At 43.0% G+C, this 18,874-nt stretch overlaps 1 protein-coding gene across 2 annotated transcripts in view; it reads left to right on the top strand.

Moving 5' to 3' along the window:
- The window catches only part of PPL (periplakin), a 119,503-nt gene that overhangs the window by 24,592 nt on the left and 76,037 nt on the right, over positions 1-18,874 (top strand). Inside the window, exon 2 of one of the 2 annotated variants that reach the window (XM_077449458.1) lies at positions 15,706-15,753. The exons of the other annotated variant lie outside the window; for it this stretch is intronic. Within the exon in view, the coding sequence (XP_077305584.1) occupies positions 15,706-15,753 (48 nt within the window). The remainder of the gene's footprint in view (positions 1-15,705; positions 15,754-18,874) is intronic. 2 annotated transcript variants of the gene reach the window in all.

Genomic DNA, 18,874 nt, shown 5'->3' with positions numbered 1-18,874 from the left:
GTACTAAGGATATCAGGAGTTCAATACCTTATTTATTTTATTTCAGGTACTTGCATAGTGCTGTCAATTTACTCAGCGCTTTACATATACATTGTACATTCAGATCAGTCCATTTACTTATTAAGTCAATGCATGATATGTACTGTAAAAGTGTAACACTTCTAGGTATTACCTATCACAGATTCAGATCACCCTGACAATGCCCTAATCTGCTTTTAACCATTTCAATACAGGGCATTTTCACCCCCTTCCTGCCCAGGGCAATTTTCAGTTTTCAGCTCTTTCGCACTTTGATAATTGCGTAGTCATGCAACACTTTTATGATTCTCTACAAATAGAGCTTTCTTTTGGTGGTATTTGATCACCTCTGCGGTTTTTATTTCTTGCGCTATAAACAAAAGAAGAGTGACAAGTTCGAAAAGAAATACAATATTTTTTACTTTTTGCTATAATAAATATCCCATTTTTAAATTTTTTTTTATCATAACTGTGACATTGCGGCAGACATATCGGACAATTTTGACACTATTCTGGGCCCATTTACATTTATACAGCGATCAGTGCTATAAAAATGCACTGATTACTGTATAAATGTCACTGGCAGGGAAGAGGTTAACACTAGGGTGCGATCGAGGGGTTAAATGTTACCTAGGGAGTGATTCTAACTGTAGGGGGAGGGGACTCACAGGGGGAGGAGACCGATCGGTGTTCCTCTGTACTGGGAAAACACGATCGGTCTCCTCTCCCCTGACAGGACGTGGATCTGCGTGTTTACACACACAGATCCACGGTCCTGCTCTGTTACCAGAAATGTTACCGGCAATCGCGGGTGACCGGCGGACATCACGGCCGCTGGGCACACGTATCATTTCCCGAGTGACATAGCGGGCGCGCGCCCCCCTAGACGTCCGGGAAGCCGAAGGATATCGTATGACGCCCGCCCAGGATTGGAGACCCCTCCTGCGGGCGTCATTTGACTATGGACTGGGAAGCAAGTGGTTAATCTCTAGAAGAACAGCATCATCTTTGTTTAGGCATCATCCAGGGTCACCATCTACTTCCTAGACTGGGATGTTGGCTCAGACATAACATAATCATGTCCTGGTGCCTGAGCAGTGCATGACACAGAACAGCCGCAGCCTCCCACCTTGTGACTTACTACAATGTTGGGGGGGGGGGAGAGGAGACTGAGGAAATGCTTCCTTCTGCCTGTGGCAGACTGACCTCATCTCAGCCTAAGATTTTCAGAAAAATGATACGGTTGCCATATATTGCGCCTTATCAGGAATTTACTGAAAGCTCCATTTTAAAATAGATTACATTTGTGGTTGGTGCCCTTTTTAAAGCAAGATTCCATTCAACCGTTCGGGTCCATGCACACTGTATTCTTCAGACGCACTTTCTCCTTTACAGGAGAAAAACAGCAGAAAATGTGATGGTTTTTTTTTTTTTTGTTTTTTTGTTTTATGTGCGCTTAGTGTTAATATATTCTATTGGCCAGATTATTATCTTTTTTTTTGGCCATTAGAATGTATTAACATGTGAATGCGCATAAACATGCATTCATGCACGTTTGTGCATTTTCCAGGCCCAACGCCCCTCTTCAGAATGCACAAGTGATGTGTGCCTGTAAACGCCTATATATGCATAGATTTAGGGGCTAACATACAGGGGTGTTTAGTGGCAAACAAAAACCCTCAAACTGCTGTAAAACGGCGTTTTTGAGCTGCATTGTGCATGAGGACTTAATGCAGTGCGGTGCAGGGCACCAAATATTATGCTGACAGGCGTAAACAGAGTGATGACATTGCTGGTGTGCTGCTTCTCCTTCATTGTCCAATCAGCAGGATAGGGGTGTGTCCTTAGACCATGCTTTGTTGCTGCTACACTGGAGGTCAATTACCCTTTCTGTGCTGCCTGAAGATTGGCTGCCGAGAATGACAAACGGTTCCAAGTTCCTTTATAAAACGTGCCAGGCCTATATAAACCAGCATGATAAAATAAACACACTGCAGGTTGTGATTACCTAACATGATGTGTGATCTTTTGTCTTGTTCGATACTGGCGTCCGTTCTGGCGATGGCGATCTTCCCAGACACAGCGCCTTCCTTCACAACCTTAATAAAATGCGTCTTTTGTTTGTCAAATAATAGGCGGCATGGCATGGGGAACCCTGCGTTTTTGTTATCATAACTGCGGCGGGAATAATACCGCTCAGCGGCCTCTGATGTGGCCCTGTTCTGTCTGTATGGAAAGTCAGAGGGGAGATGAAAGCTTTGCAGGGACGGGCATGGCCCGGGTTTGGCCAGACACAAAATGGACATCATGAATACACTTTATTGTTCTAGTTGTTTCAGAGCATTTCCAGACGACACCAATGACGGGTCATTTAATTGCACTCTTAAAGGAATCCTGTATTGAGGAAGTGGATGCCACCACGAAATTCCTCCTTCTTGATTTGGTGTCATGCTAATCCTCTGGCTTCAGAACTATGAGTCACGGAGCAGGCACAAGGGGTCTACTTATGAATAGTTTTAGCACATTTTTCTAAGGTTTACCCATTTTTCCAATGGAATCTCTGAATATGGGTCAATCTTGGATGAATACATTGATAATGAGACCCCATTTATGCTATTGTTAGTGTTACTAATCTCTAATTTGAAAAATAAATTTACAAATATGTATTGTTTATTTTAAAAAGTCCCTTCTATTGCTTTCAGCTTCCTCCCAAATCTCCAAATTCCATTTTTTTTTTGGGCTACTGTGATCTGACTTCCTGTTAGACGGTGGCTACATTCCATCTCCATGGTCCCACTGTATGGAGGAACGTAGCCACCTTATGTTGGTTGCTCCCAAGATGGACTATGGGCTATAGACTATATGGGATTTGCAGTGTGTATAGAGCACATGATCACAACTAATGGGGTTTGGGAGCTCACGGATAGATACGCTCATCTTCTGGCTTCAGTCATTTTAGACGTACTCCCGCTCTGACTCTTTTTATCTATTATCTACCTATGTGCATATCTTGCTTTGTGGGAAGAAGTGCACTCGGATGGGTGAGGGGTGTGAGAGAGGTCTGCAGGCCAGGCGGGGAGCAGGTTCTGCAGGAAAGTAGGGCAGGGCTGTGATTGAGATATTGTTTCACTGTAGTCTGTGTCAGATGTCACCAAACGTGACTGGTGTTGTAGACAGCGGTGACATTGACACCTGCTTCCTGCAACCAAAATAGGTGGTAGGCTTGTTCATTGGGCTGTGGATTACCCACTGCCCAAAAAAGTGAATCTTGGTTTTAACTGTTGCACCAGTAGTTGGTCAAGGACGTCATCACATGTGTACCTAGTCACCAGAGTGCTGCCTAGTTACCAAAGTTTTCCTAGTTGCCAGAAATAGATTTTTGGTTACCAGAAAGTGTGTTTAGCTACAAAAAGTTCTGCTGGTTACCATACACTGCTTTTTAGTTAGCAGGGAGTGCTGCCTAGTTACCAGAGTGATGCTTAGTTACCATATTTTCTGTAGTTATCAGAAATGGCTTCTTGGTAACCAGAGAGCGTGTTTGGCTACAGACAGTTCTACTTGGTTACCGGACACTGCTGCTTAGTTACCAGAGAATTTTGCATAGTTACCATATCGAGTTCTGCTTGATAAAGAGTGCTGCCTAGTTACCAAAAAGTGTGTTTGGTTGCCAGAGAATTGTGCATGGTTACCGTATTGAGTTCTGCTCGATAAACAGAGTGCTGCCTAGTTACCAGAAAGTGTGCTGGGTTACCAGAAAATTCTGCATTGCATTGTTACCTGAGAGTTCTGCTCAATAATCAGAGAGTGCTGCCTAGTTACCAGAGTGATGCCTTGTCTCCAGAGAGTGCTGCTTAGTTACCATATTTTCCCTAGTTACCAGAGTGATGCCTTGTCTCCAGAGAGGCTGCTTAGTTACGATATTTTCCCTAGTTATCAGAGCGATGTCTTGTCTACAGAGAGTGCTGCTTAGTTACCGTATTTTCCCTAGTTACCAGAAATGGCTTCTTGGTAACCAGAGACTGAGGGTATGTCTAGCTACAGAGAGTTCTACTTGGTTACCGGACACTGCTGCTTCGCTACCAGTGCTTGGTTACCAGAAGGTACTGCATAGTTATCATATCGAGTTCTGCTTGGTAACCAGAGAGTGCTGCCTAGTTACCAGATGAAATGCCATGTTACTATTGAAAGCACCGTGTTGAGCTGAGTTGAATACACTGGCATGTTGACCTAAACCTCGTCTCTAAAAAATTCTAAACAAAGGGCCAGTTTACTGTCGTTCAGATTTTGGAGGGGCCAGTGGGATTAGAAAATGTCCTGCCATCAGTGGGAGTAAACAATGGCCCATCTTTGGTATTAAGGCCTGGTTCACACCTGTGTATTTTATAGCGTGTTTTAAGTTTTGCAGAAACACACTACAGTCCATATAACATGGTTTCCTATGGATGTAGTTCACTTCTGTGCATTTCATGGAAAGGGCCAGGGACTTTTTTTCTGGTCCTTGGTTCCATAGACATTACTGGATCAACTGTATTGAAAAAAACACAAAATGCACCTGCAATATGCAAACTGCAACCTGTATAGGTGTGAATCAGGCCTAAGGAAGGAATAGTGCTCCATCATTGTGTCAGTGGGAGGAATAGTGCCCCATCATTGGTGTCAGTGGGAGGAATAGTGCTCCATCATTGGTGTCAGTGGGAGGAATAGTGCTCCATCATTGGTGTCAGTGGGAGGAATAGTGCTCCATCATTGGTGTCAGTGGGAGGAATAGTGCCCCATCATTGGTATTGGTGGAAGGAATTTTTATGTCAGTGGAATGAATAGTGCCCTATTGTTGGTGTCAGTGACAGGAATTATTTTCCTGCATTATTGGTGTCAGTTAGGCTGGATTCACACCTATGCAAATTTGTTTCCGCATGACAGGAGAGTGTGTCTCCTAATGGTTCGCACACCTCCGGGGAAACTGGGTCTGCATTTGGAAAGGGTCCCATCTTTGGTTCCAATTCAGGTGCGACTTCAGGGAAAAATTTGGACCCGATTTGCACCTGGATCGGTGAACATGGACGCACCAGGCCCCCTGCTGTGAGCTGTGGCCGCAGCATGTGTGAACCCAGCCTAAAGGAAAAGTGCCCCAAGGGCCAGATAAGGGCAAGCAAAGGGCCACAGTTTGGGGACCACTTTTCTAAGTTATTTCCTGAAAGGAAAATGATAAGATAAGGGCAGTCTGCGACCTCTCTGGGAAATTTAGCCAAGCCTAGGCCTTGTGGCCTTTCCACAGCCTGAAGCCTGGCTGTAGTGTTGCCCATACCAACAAGTCGTGTTTTATAACGATCTAAACTGATTGCTACGGACAACACCAGTGATGATTGTGATTTGTGTGGTATTTCAGGTGTAGTTTCAGTGGAGATGGACATGGAAGACTGAATATGTCTCTCAGAACAAGGTGGTAAAACAACAAAGGAAGGGGCTCTTGGCAGTGGAAGGTCATATGTGCTGCCGCACAACATTTCCTGAGCACTGTGTTTTTCTGGGAAAGTCATAACACTGAAAGCTGAATAATTTTTTCCAGTCAGACCTGATGGCCAGGACACTTGAGTAACGCCTTTATGCCTTTTTGCCTCAAAGCATGTTGCTCAGCTTTAGGTGACATTAATGCTGGGTGTGGACTCACATTTTACAAATTCTGTGCATTTTTGAACTTTCCTGGGTGACTTTTGCTCTTCATTAAAAGCCACATTTCAACTTAATGCATTATTTAAAGATGTGCCCAGTACATGGAAGAAAGCAAGATGGTCGCCATTTTGAACCTTCTTGAGAAAACATCCTTCTCTGCTTAGGGGAAAAATTTAACTCTGCTCAAGACATGCTTTCATAATAAATATTTATCTGGCGATTTCATAGGGCCACTATATCCAGATGACCTGTCCAAAGACTGGTGTTTCAGTATTTGATAGGTGCTGGAAAGCCAAACAGGTTCTTCTGTTTCTCCAGGACCGTTGGTGAGATCTGTGTGTTCATGAATCTTCACATCTGACATTCACATTATAGAATTCCCACCAATCTTCCCTATAGTACTTACCCTCTCTGTAACCCTAAAATTTATACTTATACCCCCCCCCCCCTCCCTTAATCCTGATTACCCTCCCTGTAACTGTAACACTAATCCCTATACTACTTGCGTTATCCAGACACCAACCCTCAATGTAACCTTAACACTAATCCTCTCTGTTATCCCTACACTTACCCTTCCTGTAACCCCTGTACTAATCCTCATTTTAACCTTAACACTAACCCTCCCTGTTATTTTAACACTAGCCTTCTCGGTGACCCTCACATTAACCTTCCAGGTAGCTCTCATGCTAATCCTTCCTGTAATCCTAACACAAATTCTTCCATTAGCCCTCTCTGTAACCTGCATACCTACCTCCTCTGTAACCCTAACACTAACCCTAAAGCCATTCCTGTTATAGAGACACCAGCCATCCTCATTCTTGTTAGACACCCCAACCATCCCTGTAATCCTAACACTATTTCTCCCTGTAATCCTAACACTAACGCTTCCATTACTGTATCCTCCCTGTAACTCCTGTACTAACCCTCCTTGTAAAATTAACCCTCCCTGCAACCCTAACACTCTCTCCCTCCCTGCAACCCTAACACTCTCTCCCTCCCTGCAACCCTAACACTCTCTCCCTCCCTGCAACCCTAACACTCTCTCCCTCCCTGCAACCCTAACACTCTCTCCCTCCCTGCAACCCTAACACTCTCTCCCTCCCTGCAACCCTAACACTCTCTCCCTCCCTGCAACCCTAACACTCTCTCCCTCCCTGCAACCCTAACACTCTCTCCCTCCCTGCAACCCTAACACTCTCTCCCTCCCTGCAACCCTAACACTCTCTCCCTCCCTGCAACCCTAACACTCAACCCTTCATTTAACCAACACGTTAACTCACTTTGTTACTCCCACACTAACTCTACTGGTAACTCTCCCGCTAACCCTCCCTGTAACTCTAACACTATCTCCCCCTTGTATCTTTAAAGTCAGCTATACATGGATCAAAATTTGGATGGTTCAGCAGGGACTGCCTAAATTACAATCCATGTATGGGAAGGCTGGCTGTACAGAAGTCAGAGACTTCTGTTCCACCAACCTGTTGTTTTTTTCCCCAAATGATCAGTGCCACCAGCTATAGCAGTACTGATCGGTGTATTCTGACGAAGAGAAAGTCTCCTGCTGGTTGAATGAAAAAGAATGAATAATGCACGGGCTGCTTAACACTATCTGCCCTGTAAGCCTCCTTTTTAACACCCTCCATATAACTTGAACACCAAGTCACCAACCCTTCTTCTTGTTCTAAAACCGTCCATCTTTATAACTCTAAAACTCATCTTGGCTGATCGTCCATGTTCTATGTTAATGGAGAAGGAAGAAGAAAAGGGCACCTTGGCTTATAGAAGAGTTCTAGACCCAGCTTATCCCTGAGAGCTGCATTAGGTAAATGAAAAAGGTTTCACACCTATTGGATGAAATATATGCCCCCCCCCCCCCTTCCATAATGGACAGCTGAAGCTGGCCGCAGATCCTGGAGATGTGAGATGGCCACCAAAGTGGTCACCTGCAGTTTATGGCCTGCAATGCATGCAAGCAGTCTCCAGCTCTGGATGGTCTCACCGTGAGAGGTAGCAGGAGTCCTGACAGGTTCATTTTAATCAGTACACCAGGTATGAGCAGATTCTTGCTTTGAAGCAACTGCAGACATCACAAGGATTGTGTATTACATACAGGTCAGGCAGCACACAACAACATCCCAATGTCAATTTTATTGTAGGTATTGCATCATGACACACTCAAAGGTCAGGCCAGTTGTCAACTCCTGACCCCAGGAGAATCCTTCAATGTGTCCTAGAAACAACTATAACTTGTTAGTCCGGTTTTACAGACCCCTTAGCTGTTTGGTGCAATATTCTAAATGGTGTTTTGCCCCTGGTTTAACGTGGACCTATCATCAGATACATTTGTTCATGTAAAGCTCATGCATGCAGAGTCATGTGTTGCCTCCAGTTGCTTATTACATCTCACAAAGATCTCAGTATTCCCCTGACAACGTCACCATCTACTTTCCTTTCCCTGAGGATAGTGCCATCTTTGTTTAGGTATCACCCAGGGTTACAATCCATTTCTACTTGAAAAACCGGCAGCATTTTTAGACTTGGGGCCCTTGCACACAGGCAAAATGCTGTGTATTGCTATCATCCACTCATAACTGTAAATAATGACGGAAAGTCCTCCAGTTACAGCGTGAAAAGGACTCTGGGTGTTATTTACTAAAGGCAAATCCACTTTGCACTACAAGTGCAAACTACAACTACAAGTGCAAAATGCACTTGAAATTGCACTGAACGTACACTTGGAAGTGTAGTCGCTGTAGATCCGAGGGGGACATGCAAGGAAAATAAAGAACAGCATTTTAGCTTGCACATGATTGGATAATAAAATCAGCAGAGCTTCCCCTCATTTCAGATCTACCCCTTAGATTTACAGCTACTGCACTTCCAGTGCAATTTCAAGTGCACTTTGCACTTGAAGTGCAAAGTGGATTTGCCTCTCGTAAATAACTCCCAATGTCTTGCTGTCTTAGAAAATGCGGCTTTTCATTTCCTGCCCCTGCAGATCCTTTCTAGTCCTCCCCGTATCTCATTCTAGTCTATTATTATGTACATAATAATAGTAACATGGTATAAATACAATGATTAACCTCTGAACTTCTAAAAGAGACTTCTATTTTACGTCATATTTATCCCTCTTCAACCTCTGGATATGTAAAAGGCAGCCATCCCTGCAAGGTTCATGTTTTCTGTCTTTCGCTGTACCTGCTTTGCATTTACATTTTTCCTGCATGTGAGTTGGCACGCAGTTGAAGTGGAGCAAGGTGGATTCTTTGCTACTTTGTGAATTTTTAGCAGCATGTGTCTGTTTTTCTCACACAGTATTGATTAATCAATATTGATTAGCCAATTGAAGTAGCTTTTAATTATTTTTTTACAATTTTTTTTTTTTAGATTTTATATTTTTATATATTTTTTTTATGCAGTTTTTTTTTTTTCTATTACTTTTTTTTTTCTGTCCCAGCATGACTTGTATAGCTAGAGTCCACTTAAAGGAAACAGGGTTATTTAAAAAAAAGGTTGTACAGAAAAACAAAGCAACCAATCGGATTGCACCATATAGTTCAGCGCTGTCAGGAAAAAGAAGGTGGGCTCCTAAATTGGCTGACATTGCAACTTGCAGATTTCCCTTTGCTTTGTTATGAAAAGACCTGCATGGGAGTTATGAGGATGTTTCTTTTCTTTAAGGATTTGATTTATTTTAGATTTGTGTTAACAGCTATCAAAAATCACAATATTCAGTGCATTTACAACATTTTATATCTCTTCCTATGAACCTTTTATTTTAAATCGCTTAGCTGCCAATCTCCTGATTTCTATAAACAGCCCCAGGTTTCACAGTATTGTTCGTGGTATTTTCTTTATCTATGTCGGCGTTTCTGATATTAAACAGTGTGTGGCTTTGTGTTTTCCTGCAGTCCTAAAGGGATTCTGTACTGGAGGAACAAGAAAGGTGGCTAAGGGTCTGTAAATGGCTATTGAATTCTAAGATCTATGCAGTTGAAAGGCAAGTTTGCCGAAAACAAATTTTCATTTTGAGGTGGGTAGTGTTTAACTATGCTAGCCTGGTGTTGACTCCCACAACAGGTGTGCAGACCTTGAGTTCTGAGGGGTTGCCCCCAAATTCACTGAGAAAAAGAAAAGATAGTGGGGAAATGTGCTCAATATATCTCCTGATAATACAGAAGCCAGGGGACAAGCTGCACATGCTCAGTTTGGTGTGTATTGCTAGAGGGTTGTTTTTTTTTTCTTGGGAGAGTGCATGTGATCAGCACAGGGCCAATCGACACTGTCCAGACAGAGGGTCAGGGGTCCTCAATCCTCATAAGATAATCATAGGCGAATGAAAACTTAATCTACAAGCTTTAATGAGACACTGATAGAAGTCACAAGACTGCTCTAACTGCTCATGAGAAAAGATATGTAGCAGTTTATGTTTACTAAAACTATTGCATTTCCATGGTCTGTGTATTGTGGGAGACCAGATATAGTGAACGCAGGGTCCTGGGTTTAGTAACACTAATATATATATATATATATATATATATATATATATATATATATATATATATATATATATATATATATATATATATATATATATATATATATATATATATATATATATATATATATATATAAATTTGCTTTTGGAATTTACAAATGCAGCAATTTAAAAATTGGATGAAAGGTTTAGCGCTGGAAAACACTTTTTGATAGACAAAAAGTGCAGGTTATATAGATTGGACCAAAATGAGGGACAAATGAGGAGGAATGAGGGACAGAGGGACATTACTCCAAATCAGGGACAGTTGGGAGCTATGCTCATTGGGGTACATCTGAGGAACTGAAGCCCTGCTTCTACTAAGGTGGCTGATATAGTATGGAACAATGCATGTAGAAAGATCAAATGCTTGGAGCCTACAGGAAATACTTGTGATAGCTTCCACAGTACATGTCCTCTTTTTAACTCTAAGGTATCACACCTGTTTTAACATGAGGGGCTCCCCCCATTCCTACTGGATTATTTATTTTTTATATATTGGCCTTTCTCAACCTTTTTTTCCCCAGAAGAACCTCTAAAAAATTCAGGTTATGTTGAACCATAGCGAATGCCCTAGTTGCAGTCAAGGTCAGGATGCCACCCTTATAGACCACTAAAAAGGTCATTGGTGTCATGCCGCTAGCTCTGCCAATTGCTGTTAGCCCTGGAAATAAGCATACTCCATCAGATGAGAGGTCAATCATCCATAGCTGGGTTACACATAACTAGGGATGAGCCAAACACCCCCCCGGTTTGGTTCGCACCAGAACCTTCGAACGGACCTAAAATTCATACGAACTTTAGAACCCTATTAAGGTCTATGGGACTCGAACATTCAAAATCAAAAGTGCTAATATGCAAGATATGCAAAAGACAACGCCAGCAATAAGGGGTATCTTCAGGTGTATACTGTACTGGAGGCACACAAAACCCACTTTAACTCCTGCAGATGCTTGTATTAGAGAACACCAGCAATAAAGGGTAGAGATAGGTGTATACTGCGCTGGGGGCACACAACACCCACTAACTCCTGCAGATGCCTTAATTAGAGAAAAACAACAATAAAGGGTAGACACAGGTGTATACTGTGCTGGAGGCACACAACACCACTTTAACTTTAAGATGCCTGAGAAAAGAACACACTGTCCCTGCCTATCTAGCTCTTTCCCTGCACACCGGAACACACTACACAAGGCCGCCACGCTGGCAGCCTTATATAGTGTGGGGTGTGTACTAAACCCCCTGAGCTATAATTGGCCACAGGCATCCTGCTTGTGGCCAATTATGGCTCTCCTCGCTGCCGGCGCTGTGATTGGCCAAGCATGCGGGGGTCACAGTGCATGCTAGGCCAATCATGAGCCAGCAATGCGCTGCGATGGCGTAGTGCATTGTGGACCATTCGTGCCACGCGAATTTGGTGCGAACAGTCCACAAAGTTCTGAATTCGCCGAACAGACGAACGGCTGATGTTCGAGTCGAACACCGAGCTCATCCCTACACATAACCCTGATTGAGAATGATTGTTCTATATCCGTGATGGCGAACCTTGGCACCCCAGATGTTTTGGAACTACTACACTGCAGAGTGCATGAGCATCATGTTCCAAAACATATTATGGAGAATGTATCAGGAGGAGTTCAAACACTGAACTCCCAGGGGGCAGTAACAAATTTGGGACGCATTGGCAGGAAGATCTGACTGTTGGAGCATCCACAGCATATAGGAATACAGGACCCAACTCGTAAGATTTGGGGAACGACAGAACCCACCACAACTTGCAATTGTTACTAGAAACAACTGCTGCCACTCACGTTGACCAGCAACGATTGATGGTTCCCTGTGTGTGTCATCTTAGCATGCAGCTGTCCTGTTATCACAATCCTCTCTGTACTCTGATACAAGAAAATGGCCTTGATTGTTTGCTCAGAAAATAATAGCAGGATGATGGGCGCTGATTTATTTATAGAGATTGATGAATCATTGTCAGGAGTCCTTTGTTGTTCATGTAGGAGTGGAGTCTCGGCAGAAGGGGAGGAATAGGCTCTGTTGTGGAGCTGAATAATCCCCTGGCTGGTTCAGAGTTTGGCTGCAGGCGTTGGGAGGTGTGTGCGTGCTCACGTGCGTAGTTTGGGCTGTGCAATCTGCTACTTTCTGCAGGTGATGGAAAAAGAAGCGTGTTCTAAACATATTTTGGCAGCAGATAAACTTGGCCACAGATGTTACTGTGAGTCCTCCCTTAAAATTCTGCATTAGATGAATGTATTTTAGCCACTTACAGCATCAAAACTGAACTCCAAGCAACCAGATAAACACACAGCTGGAAAAACCTATATGGTGGTTGTTTCACCTGTTGAAGGATTTGTATTTCTGTTGGTGCAATCCTAGGGGCATAAGTCGGAGACCTGACTTTTCTCAGCTGCAGTTCAGCAATGATGCTGGGTCTCCTCCTCACCTCTATCTGTGATTGGGCAATAAAGGAATAGCAGAAGCTCACCTGCTCTCTCCTCCTGGCAAAATGCTTTTTACCAGCATATGCAAATGCAGCACACTAGTACTTCCCTTCCCATTCCTGTGAGTTGCTGTATAAAGGTAAAGTCAAAATTAGGTACCTAAAGAGACACCATCACCTTGCCCATGTAGGGTAAGGAGACAGTATCTCTGCAATGGGCTTAGCCACCCAGTTTATCCTAGTTATGGTCAAGGAAGAGCTTTGCCACAGGCTCTTTACCTGTAACAGGAACACCTGGAAGCCTCTTCAGTACAATCGGAGTTATGGAACTACTGCTAGGTCCTGCTGGTCTATAATGTGTTGGTAGGACAGTCGGTGATCTCTGCCCTTGCCCTACACATATTGTATTCCGGTCAAGTATTCATTTAATTACCCTAACTCCTTTGTATAATAGGGTGATATCCTCCAGGTATAAGTACCTGAAGTCAACATTGGATAGCTGTTTGGAGAAGTGAAATAATGTCTGCCTTTAACCTGAGGCCAATATCGTTTATATTTTTCTGACATATTTATGGCTGGAATGTATACATATACTGACTATTTAAATCAAATTTATGGTGGTGTTTCCAAGCTTTGATTCAACATGTGCATCCTTTTCTACATGTCAAGTACATACGGTATTTGGCCCAGGGTATGTGGACAACCCTCCTAATATATGAGGTGTTTGCATGTAGGTGGGGTGCAGCTGCAATAATTCACACAGTCGAGTGCAATGGAAAGCTGGTATTGATTGAAACAGTACAGCAACTGTTCGCAACGAACCCAGTGAGAAGGCTGCCCAACCGGGTGCACTTGCGGTTTCCAGCAATGTGAAGACAGCAGGTATCAGCCGGATTGACAGCATCTGTTGAAAGAGCAGAATGTGACTTGGCCGTCTTGTGCCCAAACAGGATGAGGTCCAAAAGAGATGCGACCCTACACTTATTGTCCTCGTCAGAACCCTTTCCCTAGCGCAAGTGCTGTCCCTAACAGGTGGTGTACCAGTCCCTACTCTATAAACTCGCAAATGCAGACCAAACCTGGGAGCCAGGGCCTTAAACAGGCTCTGCCTGACCCAAGATGGCTGCCAGAGTCACATGGGGCAGCAGCATCTAAGTAGATGCTTCCCCAGTGACCCAGGAAACCATAGAGGAACTGTGTTCCTCCTTGACTTCCTCTCCAACTACAAGGCCGCTGCAAATGAAATCCACCTGCCATGTAGAAAGTAGACTACACCTGCATGCATGCAGTAAAAAAAGTACTGTTAATGCTACAGAATACAAAGACATGTTACACAATCGTGCCCTTCTAACCATGTGGTAACAGTTTGGAGAAGGTATTTTTCTGTTCCGGCATGATTGGGCCACTGTGTAAAAAGCCAGCTCCATAAAGACATGGTTTCATAGGTTTGATATAGAAGAACTCAAGTAGACTGTACAAACCTCAAACTCAATCTTGGTTAATACCTTTTAGAATGAGTTGAAATGCTGACTGCGAGCCAAGCCTGATCATCCAGCATCAGTACCTAACCTCACATGACTATTGTGGTTAAATTGGCACAAATTTCCATTGGGCCACTCTAACTTCTTCTGGAAAAGCGTCCCAGAAGAGTGAAGACTGTTTTGGCCATAAAGGTGGGGCAACCCCATACTTATGGTCCCATGGTTTTGAAATGGGATGTTTTATATCGGCAGGATGGTCAGGTGCCAAACATTTGGCCATATAGTCTTATTTTAAAAAAAAGGGTTTGACTGGAGTCACCCTTTAGTATACCCACAGAAAGCTTTTGGTTAGGAAGTTCCCAGCTTATTATAGTTTCAGCCCTTGGTAACCAACATCCACATACCCCAATGATCCTGCAAAGTCTCTAGCGAGCTGTTATAACCCATGTAAAGAGAAAGGCAGGAAGTTGAGAACACAGCATACGCCCAGCACTTTGGGAAACACTTTGGCTTCCTGCATTGATAATGGTTGGTAGGACGTTCTCAGTATGAATGGTGTTGATGTTGGCAGGTATATCCATAATGTGCAGTACACCTGAGCACACAGCAGGAAAATAGGTCTGCCTTTGGGGAAACCCAGTGACTGTTTAATAGAGTTTTGGGAAGCTGGCAGCACATTTTAATGAAATTCCATGGCTGGCAGCAAAAATCATTACCAACATCTGGCACCGAGAACCGCTTGTTTGATCGCATTTTGCCAGCATAGCTTGGTACATTTTTATAAAACTTGTTATCGTACCAGATTTCAGAGATGTAACTAGGCTATTATTTAATGTGACCGCTCTGTAGTTGTTTGCCATTTATCTCCAATAGGCGTGGAAGTGGGAGAGGTGAGAAATGTAGAACTGCTGCCAAAGAAAGTATTGTACTTTCATTTTATTTCCAAACTCCCACACTCTTACAGGTCTTTGTTTAAAGCAAACTATCAGCTTTTTTTGAAGATATGTCAATAGGATCCGCTTAGTGTTAATCAAATATTTAGTGGGCGTTGGTTCTGCTGAGAGGGCTTCTTTCTTCACCCAGTTTTCCTTCAGTGTTCGTGGCCTTTGGCTACATGAGTGGCTGGGGGCGCGATGACATCACTCCCGTGCATGCGCGCAGAAACCACCGTTTATGGCACGGGCTCTGAAGGTCTGGCACAGTATGACAGACCTTCAGAGCGCATGCACTCTGAATATCTTCTGAACGGTGCATGTTTCGATGATATTCACAGTACCTACAGGTAAGCCTTATTACAGGCTTACCTGTAGGCAAAAGAGAGAGAAAAAAAAAAGTGGGTTTACTACCACGTTAAATAAACTTTATTTCACAGTGAACGATGCACAGCAAGGCCGTCTGTAAGACCCTGCTCCTCCTCCACTGTGTTGCCCCTGGGAGGGGCTTAAAGTGGAATTTCCACCCTTCCCTTCGGTCCTGCACAGTTGTACAGGCTCCTCTCCTGTACCAAAATTGCTTGCTGAAATTGCTTACTCTGATTTCACTTTTTGCAGTACCCTACCGGAAATTCCTACCAACTATGATGATGTCAGCAAATCAAGGTAATGAAAAGGGAAAGTTCTAATCCAACATTTAATTAGATTAAACCTCGACTTTAAACAGAGGTGGGCAGTTGGTTTACTTTTTAACTTAAGGTTTTTTCTTCACTAATATATGGTGTTGGTTTTATGGGTAATATAACTTTGGGGATATTAATTTATCTGATAATGGATATATTTGAGGCAATAGTGATAACTATAGATTAGTGATGGTGAAGGATATACTAGGTTAAGTCTCTTTAAAGCTGAACTCTGCGATAAACAAATATTTTCTAAATACAAGAGCCATGTGTATTCTTCCCTGAATCTTGGTGCGCTTTGTGTATTTTTTCCAGATCCGGTGTGGGACTTTGCCTCTGTGCAGGAGCTTCCTGTAATAAAGACCGCTCACTGCTGCTCTCTCCCCATGTGCAGGGTGATTGGTCTTGTCTCCGCCTCCTCCTGTAGTTTTCTGCAGGAAACCTGTAGTGGGTGGAGCTGCTGGGTCCCTCCCACAGCTCTGCTCTCTACACAGTGATGATGTCACTGCTACTGTTACAAGATAATATCTGGGATTGGAAAGACATTTGGTGCACACAAAGTGGCTCTTGAGAAATATATTTAAAGGCTAAGTTTATCTTTTTAAGAAAAAAAAATAATAAATGCACATATTTTTGAAGGAAAAAATATGCTTTTTTTTTTTTTTTTTTTTCTTCAAACGGAGCAAAGCATTGCACCTGTGATCATTGGATCATGGATACAATTTTAGGCTCCTGCAGACACCACCTGCTTCCTGCCCCTACCTCTGTACAGGATTTCACTTAGAAAGCTGGAGGAAGTATCAAGGAACTACAAGTGCGCTGATTACCACACTTGTAATCCAAACTGACTCTACATGTCTGCCTGCCACAGTCGTGGATGTTACTTTTAGTTTATTCATTCACAGATCACTGTGAATGAATGACATGGCTGCCTCCCACATAGAAATGCTGATTTTTAAATGCGACAGCGGCTGCAGAGGTGATGAACTGCCACCTGCTGTCACGGGGAGGGGGCTCTGGAGGTAGGAAGCAGGTGATTGGGTATATATGTTGCATGTTACACCATAAACACAGATGTAACATGTTCCTAAAGAGGTAAACTTATTCTTTCAATTACATTTTTTGTGCTCGGAGTTCAGCTTTAATTATAGGAATCATGGGTATAATATGCATATTATTAATATATCCACACCATACCGATTCCGTACCCTCTTCCAGGGGTGACACATTGGAAGAGCAGGGTCTGTCGGATGGCTTTACACATAATGCACTATTCAATGAAGAAGAGTTTGGCAGTATTGCAGTTTTTCCTATTTTTATTCGCATCTTTGGGGTTAGGAGCAGCCACTTTGGGCGCAGGGCATCTGTCTGTGACTGGTGGTGAAGCCATAACCCCCACCTTGAGCACTACTGTTTGCTACGGCTATGGAGTGCAAATGACAAAGAACAACAACACTCTACAACACACATGCAGTGCATTATTGTAAGATGTGGAATTATAGAAGGTGTGGTATGATGATCATTATAACGAATGTTATGGTGTGGATGAGTCCTCAGTGTTCTCTGGGGAAATAACACGGTGGGAGAAGTGAACACTGGAGCTTCAACAGCCACTTATATTTTAATTCTATTAGGAGGGCTGTACCAAAAGTAAAAATGCCTCCTCTTTTTTTTCTTTCACTATTTCTTTCCTTCTTTCTCGCTTCTTACTACTTTCTTCTATGTCCTTTCCTTTCTTCCTTCCTGTCCTTTCTTCTTTCTTCTATGTCCTTCTCGCTTCTTCCTACTTTCTTCAATAGCCCTTCCTTTCTTCCTTCCTGGCCTTCCTTCCTTCTTTCTAGTTTTCTTCTATGGCCTTCTCGCCTCTTCCTACTTTCTTCTATGGCCTTCTCACTTCTTCCTACTTTCTTCTATGTTCCTTCCTTTCTTCCTTCCTGGCCTTCCTTCTGGTCCTTCCTTCCTACTTTCTTCTGTCCTTCTAGCTTTTTCCTACTTTCTTCAATGACCTTTCCTAGCCTTCCTTCTTGGCCTACTTTCTTCTATGGCCTTCTCGCTTCTTCCTACTTTCTTATATGGCCTTTCCTTTCTTCCTTCCTAGCCTTCCTTCCTGTCCTTGCTTCTTCCTACTTTGTTCTATGGGCTTTCCTTTCTTCCTTCCTGGCCTTCCTTCCGGTCCTTCCTTCATCCTTCCTTCCTACTTTCTTCTGTCCTAGCTTCTTCCTACTTTCTTCTATGACCTTTCCTGGCCTTCCTTCTATGTCCTTCTCGCTTCTTCCTACTTTCTTCTATGGACTTTCCTTTCTTTCTTCCTGGCCTTCCTCCTCCCTACCTTCTTCTACGTCCTTCTGGGTTCTTCCTACTTCTATGCCCTGTCCTTTTTCTTTCTTCCTTCATTCTTTCCTAACTGGCCTTCCTTGCTTCTTCCTACTTTCTTCTTCCTTCTTCATGTCCCTTTTTTTTTTTTTTTTTTTTTTTAATCATTGCAGGTAAATAATGGATTCCAAGCAGAAGCAATGTGCCATCATTTTTTCTTGATGGAGGGGAGCAAGCTGCCTGACCTCCACAGAAGGTTACAGTATGTTTATAGAGATTACCCCCTGGATAAGGATAAAGATGTTTAAAGAAGCATTAAAGACAAAAAATGCAGTGGGAGACCATCAATGATGGACAGACTGCACCCATCCTTTAAAAACGGAATGAGGGCACATTGCTTTTGCTAAGAATCCATTATTTATCTGCAATGAAAAAGAAGTAAAGTTACTATAGAGGAAGAGTTGCTCTACCAACATGTGAAATTTGAACGTTCTATGCGAATTAATAAAAGTTATGCCCAGTTTTGCATTACTTTTGGTACAGCTTTTGTATATTGTGACTTATTAGAGATTGCAGCCAACTTTGCTCGTGTTTCAGCCAAAGACACCATTGTTCTTTATTGTTGAGTCTCTAATAACAAGACATTGAGCGGTTTATAAACCCTTTGTGCTCTTATTCTAAGCTGTGAAAGCAAGGTATCATTCCTAATCTACTTATACATGAGAGTTTAAAGTGTAACTGCACTTCCTTCTACCTTTTTTTTATTTTTCCCCTATTACCTGTTATGCTGG

The sequence above is a fragment of the Lithobates pipiens genome, unplaced genomic scaffold (assembly GCF_037356315.1).
Source record: "Lithobates pipiens isolate NorthernLeopardFrog02 unplaced genomic scaffold, aLitPip1_a1.2 Scaffold_22, whole genome shotgun sequence".
Classification (NCBI taxonomy): Eukaryota; Metazoa; Chordata; class Amphibia; order Anura; family Ranidae; genus Lithobates; species Lithobates pipiens.
Note: the sequence above shows the minus strand (reverse complement) of the source record. Positions and strands in the feature narration are given on the sequence as shown.